General features: G+C 41.5%; 1 protein-coding gene across 1 annotated transcript; it reads right to left on the bottom strand.

Moving 5' to 3' along the window:
• Positions 1 to 426: 426 nt before the first annotated feature.
• LOC107493698 (uncharacterized) lies at positions 427 to 2,253 on the bottom strand. The gene has a single exon (XM_016114755.1). The coding sequence runs from the start codon at positions 2,251 to 2,253 to the stop codon at positions 427 to 429; it is 1,827 nt and encodes a 608-aa protein (XP_015970241.1).
• Between the last annotated feature and the right edge of the window lie 3,507 nt (positions 2,254 to 5,760).

Below are 5,760 nucleotides of genomic sequence, written 5' to 3'. Positions count from 1 at the left end.
CATGAAATGACATTTTTCAAAATTTAAGACAAGGTTTGATTTAGTGCATCTTTCCAAGACTTTTTCAAGGTTGTCCAAGCAATGATCAAAAGACTCACCATACACGCTGAAAACATCCATGAAAACTTCCATGCATTGCTCTAAAAAGTCCGCAAATATGCTCATCATGCATCTTTAGAAAGTTGCCGGTGTGTTGTATAAGCCAAATGGCATACGCTTGTAGGCATAAGTTCCAAAGGGGCAAGTAAATGTTGTTTTCTCTTGGTCTTTTAGAGCAATGTGTATTTGGAAGTATCCTGAGTAACCATCTAGAAAACAATAGTGCGATTTACCGGCTAGTCGATAAAGCATTTGATCAATAAACTGTAGTGGAAAGTGATCTTTTCTAGTGGCCGCATTCAATCTTCAGTAGTCTATGCACACCCTCTAAGAGTTTTGCACCCTAGTTGCTATAGGTTCTCCGCTTTCGTTCTTGATTGTAGTCACTCCGGATTTCTTTGGGACCACTTGGACCGAGCTCACCCATTCACTATCTGAAATGGGATATATAATGTCCGCTTCTAGTAGCCGAGTGACTTCCTTTTTCACAACCTCTAATATAGTTGGGTTAAGTCGTCTTTGGGGTTGTCGAACGGGTCTAGCTCCCGCTTCAAGGAAAATTCGGTGCTCGCATACTTGGGGGCTTATTCCCACTAGATCCGCCAAACTCCACCCTATGGCCATTTTGTTCTTCCTCAAGATGCATAGCAACTTTTCTTTTTGTTGAGGATTTAGCTCCTTTGCAATGATCACGGGGAGCTTGTGGGCTTCATCAAGATATGAGTACTTTAGGTGGGGTGGTAGTGGCTTCAATTCTACCTTTTGGTCTTGACTTGGAGTTTGAATTTTCGGATGGTCCGGATGGTGTAATGTGTTTGCTTGACATGGATCTTCATTTGTGTCTTCAATCATGTACTTCTCATCCAACTTTGCAAGGTGCTCTTCAGCAACAATGTTGTCAATTGGGTCAGACCGGAATAGAGAATGATTCTCCGGTGGATGTTTTATTGCTTCTTCTAGGCTAAAACTCACGACTCTCCCATCTATTTCAAATGAATATGTTCCTGAGTATGCATCTAGCTTGAATCTATAGATCCTCAAAAATGGTCTCCCAAGTAGAATGGATGGTGCCCTCTCGGACTCGCTTGATGGCATCTCAAGAACGTAAAAATCAATCAGAAACACCAACTCTTCGATATTTACCAACACATCTTCCGCAACACCCGTCACGGTTATTATGCTCTTGTCCGCTAGAACAAATCTTGCCATCGACCTCTTTAATGGTGGTAGCTTCAATTCCTTGTAGACGGAGAGGGGCATAATGCTAACACATGCACCGAGATCACACATACAATCTAGAAATTGAACTCCATTTACGGTGCAAGTAACCATGCATGGGCCCGGATCATCACACTTCTCGGGCAATGCTCCCATTAAAGCGAAAATAGAACTCCCCAATGGAATATTCTCTAATTCAAGAATTCTATCCTTATTCATGCATAAATCTTTAAGGGGTTTTGCATATTTAGATACTTGATGGATAGCATCAAAGAGGGGAATGGTTACCTCAACTTTCTTGAACATTTCTATCATTTTGGGGTCAAGTTCCATGCGCTTCCTAGCTTTCTTTGCAACTGTCGGAAATGGGATTGGTTGAGCAATTTCTTCCTCCACGGTTCTCTTATTCTTGGGGGCCTCACTTGTTGGTTGAGTTTCTTCATCCTCAACTGTGACTTGTGGTGCCTCATCTTCTTCTATCTCTACTCCTTCTTCCTCTTGGGTGATTATGATTGGACTTGGGTCCTTTCCCTTCTTCTCTTTTAATTGAGTTCTGGATCTCAAGGTGATAGCATTAATGCCTCCCTTGGGATTGGGTTGAGGTTGAGAGGGAATGGCACTTGGATTTGGGGGGTGAGGAGTAGAGTTGGATGGTGGATCCATGCGTGCAAGAAGAGCTTGTAGTGTAGATGTAAGACCGGTAAGACCGGAAGCAAGTGTGGTTTGGAACTCTTTTTGGCCTTGGAGGATAGTCCAGAGTGCATCATCTTGATTGGAGGAAGTGGAGGGGTATGTGATTGGAGGTGCTTGTGATTGATTGGGTGGTGGTCGTTGATGTGGTGGTTGGTATGTTTGGTGATTTCTTCCTTGATTTGTTGGGCATATGATTGGTTTTGGGGGTATGGGGGTCGGTTTTGTGAGTTGTTGTTGTTCCATCTTTGGTTACCTCCATTGTTGTTGTTGTCCCTACTTCTTTGTTGGTGGTTGTCCCTCCAATTTTGATTATAATTGCCACCCCCTTGATTGTAGCTTCCTCCTTGATGGGGATACCCTTGGTTGAAATTGCCGCCTTGTTGGTAGTACCTTTGACTTGGGCGGTCATAGAAGTTGTGGGTCGCCGCCAAGGTATTGTCTTCTTGAAGACTTGGGCATTCATCCGTGTAGTGGGAATAGCAAGAACAAATGCCACACACTTTTTGAGGAACCAATTGTTGACTATATTGTTGAGGGGATGGTGGAGGCTGATGTTGGTAGGGTTGTTGTTGACAAGGTTGTTGTTGGCCTAATTGGAGTTGCTTTAGGATGTTTGTCACTTCGCCCAAGGATTTGGCTAGAGCGGTGGTCTCGCTACTAGTTAATACCTTATTCACGGTTTTGGGGCGGTTAACTCTTCTTCTAACATGTCGATTGGACTCGGCTAAGTCACCAATAAGTTGCCATGCTTCCTCTGCCGTCCTATATTTAGACAAGGAACCATTGTTAGAGGAGTCCAAGAGAGTCCTATCTTGTTCTTGCATCCCTTGGCATATGTAGCCTAGCAACACTTGAGTGTCGATCATGTGGTTAGGGCATGCATCAAGGAGTTTGTTAAACCATTCTCAATACTCATATAGGGGTTCATTTTTGCCTTGTATAATGCATGAGATCTCCTTCCTTAGCCTATCCATATTTTCCGGTGGCAAAAATTTTTCTAAGAATCCTCTTCTAAGCAAGTTCAAATCGGAAATGACTTCATTAGGTAGGGTGTAGAACCATTCTTTGGCCTTATCTTCAAGAGAGAAGGAAAAAGCAAACAACCATATAGCAACTTCATCAGATCCTTCCCGTCTAGTTGTTGAACATATACGATGAAAATCTTTGAGATGTCGAATAGGCTCTTGTGCGGGAAGTCCATGGAACCTAGGTAAGAGGTTAATCAAAGCGGTCTTGAGTTCAAAGTTCGCATTCAAGTTGGGATGAAGTACATGAAGATGTTGAAGAACATAATCCGGTGCACCCGCTTCCTTGAGAGTAACTCTCCTTGGAGCGGCCATGGTGTTGGTGCCTAGATCGAGAGAAGAGCTATTAGTGGTGTTAATGGAGGAATGACTAGTGCCTTCTTCAAGTGACGGTTCAATATTCACTTCGGGTGAGGTTGGTGAGTTGGTAAGAACCTTTTCACCTTCCCCAAAAGTTAACCACCTCCGAGCTTGTCTAATGTGAGACAAAGTTTGTTCAATTTCCGGATCAAATGGGACTAAGCTCGAATTCGGTTGTGAACGCGTCATGTAATGAAGAAGATCTAGAGTTCATGGTAATAAGTGGGATTAGTCAATCAAACAAAGAGGCAAGGGAAAAAATGCAAATTTACACTAAGCAATAACATGGCACACATAAGCAAGTTCGATCCTCGGAAACGGCGCCATTTTGATAAACGAGATTTTTGCATGTCGATATAGGATTCAATAGGGAATACAATCATGAGTATAGTCTTATCGACACTTAAACCTCGCATCAAACAATTCTACAATCTACAATCGAGAGTATTAATCTCCCGAGTCGTCCTCCCTTGGAATTGCTAGAGAATGCATGTTATTGATTAGGAAGCTTTTAGTTATGAATTGATGTATTGATAGCAAAAGTAGATGACAAACAATCAATATTAAAGGACTTGGCCTAGGGTTGGTATAAGAAATGCTATCACTATAGTTTCCTTCAATGATGATAACAATTAAGTCTTGCTCCACTTAGTTGACCTCTAAGTATAGAGGAAAGTCAAATGAAAGTAATTTGTTAGAATCACAAGTCTTAATTTCACCCTAAGGGAATCTAATTTTAGTGCATCCCAACCAATTAGCAAACCTTAATTCTCAATCAACAATTGACATTCACTATTCAACTTTCCTAATGATCCAAATCCTAAGCCAAGTGAGAAACTTTTACTCCATAACTAGTATTGGCATTTTATCAAACAATTGATGAGCACTCATAAGAGCCATTAAGGAATTAGAAAGAATAACGGAAATGAAAAAATCTAAATCACACAATTATCTACAATTGAATAATTACAAGTAATGGATATGAAAGTACCTCAATTCACTAGTTCCAATATCCAAGTAACAAAAGCAAAGCTAGTTCCCAAGTGAAAGGATCAAAGAACACTAATTGAGAATATGAGAAGAGTAGATCTACTAATTGCATCAAAGTAAAAGTGTATTACAATGGATCTCACCAAGGAAAATCAAAGTAGAGTTGTAATGGAGATTTGAGGAGAATGAAATCCTAGAGAGAAGTTGGAGATTCTCTCTCTACCCCAAAGTGTAACTAACTCTAAAAATATCTAGAAAAAATGTAAAATGAGCCAAAATCCCTTAACCCTTCAATCCTTGGTCTTCTTAAGCTTTTCCCGCCAAAATACTTCCCCAAAATGGGACCTCCAACTGTCTTCACGCTCTGGTCACGTGCTCTTCTTAAAAATCATGTGAGACCATCGACGCGTACGCGCACAGCACGCGTACGCGTCCTTGGGGCAATTGCAATTCGCGCGCAAGTGTAACGCACGCGGACGCGTCCATGAGGATCATGACTTAGCCGCTACACGCGCCAGCTTGTAGCTTGACTCCTGGCTTTGGCTCTTGGCTGCGCACTCCACGCGGACGTGCCATGTACGCGTACGCATGCTTGCTGAAGTTTCCAAAGCTTATTTTCTCATGCTCCTTTCCTTTGCACCCACTTTCCTTCTCTCCTCCAGGTCATCCCTGCCCTATATTCTGAAAGCACTTAACACACAGGTCATGGCATCGAATGGCACCAAAGGAGGATTATAAATATATCTCATTTAGTGCAAGATAAGCATGTTTTCATCCATGAGGCAAAATTAGGAAAGGAACACAAAATCATGTATTTCCATTTGAAAAGTGTGTAAAATCATTGATAAAACCCTCGAAATCGATACAGGATAAACCTTGAAAATGGGGTTTATCAGCGACGCTAAAAAAGCGCTTTGTTGGGAGGCAACCCAACCTGAGGTAACTCACTTTTCATAAGTTTCTCAATAAAAACTTCAAGTTGAATTTTCTGTAGTGTGAGGAGCTAAGTTTGGTGTCACACGCCTAAACAATTCAAGGGTGAATATAGGACTCTAAGTTTGGTATTCCACCAAAAACTCCAGCTAAAGAGTGCATTGTAACCCTTCAGTGATAAAGTATTGCTCCAGCAACCAGAGAACTCACTTGACAGAGGTCTAACCTCTAATGCATAGTTGTCTTTTTAGCTTATAGTTGTTTCTTAATAAAAAGCACACAAGGTTTCTGCATGTATTCAATTTGCTGAATTAAGTAAAGAACTAAGTTTGGTGTTCACACACCAAATTAAGTTCAGAAACGCAAAAGCACACATGCATGCTAACTCTTTTCCAAGTGCTTGGGGAACAAGCAACTTCCAATAGTGTTACAGGAATTCAAT

Source organism: Arachis duranensis, chromosome 6, assembly GCF_000817695.3.
Source record: "Arachis duranensis cultivar V14167 chromosome 6, aradu.V14167.gnm2.J7QH, whole genome shotgun sequence".
In the NCBI taxonomy this organism is placed as follows: domain Eukaryota; kingdom Viridiplantae; phylum Streptophyta; class Magnoliopsida; order Fabales; family Fabaceae; genus Arachis; species Arachis duranensis.
This window is presented reverse-complemented; position numbering and strand designations above follow the sequence as displayed.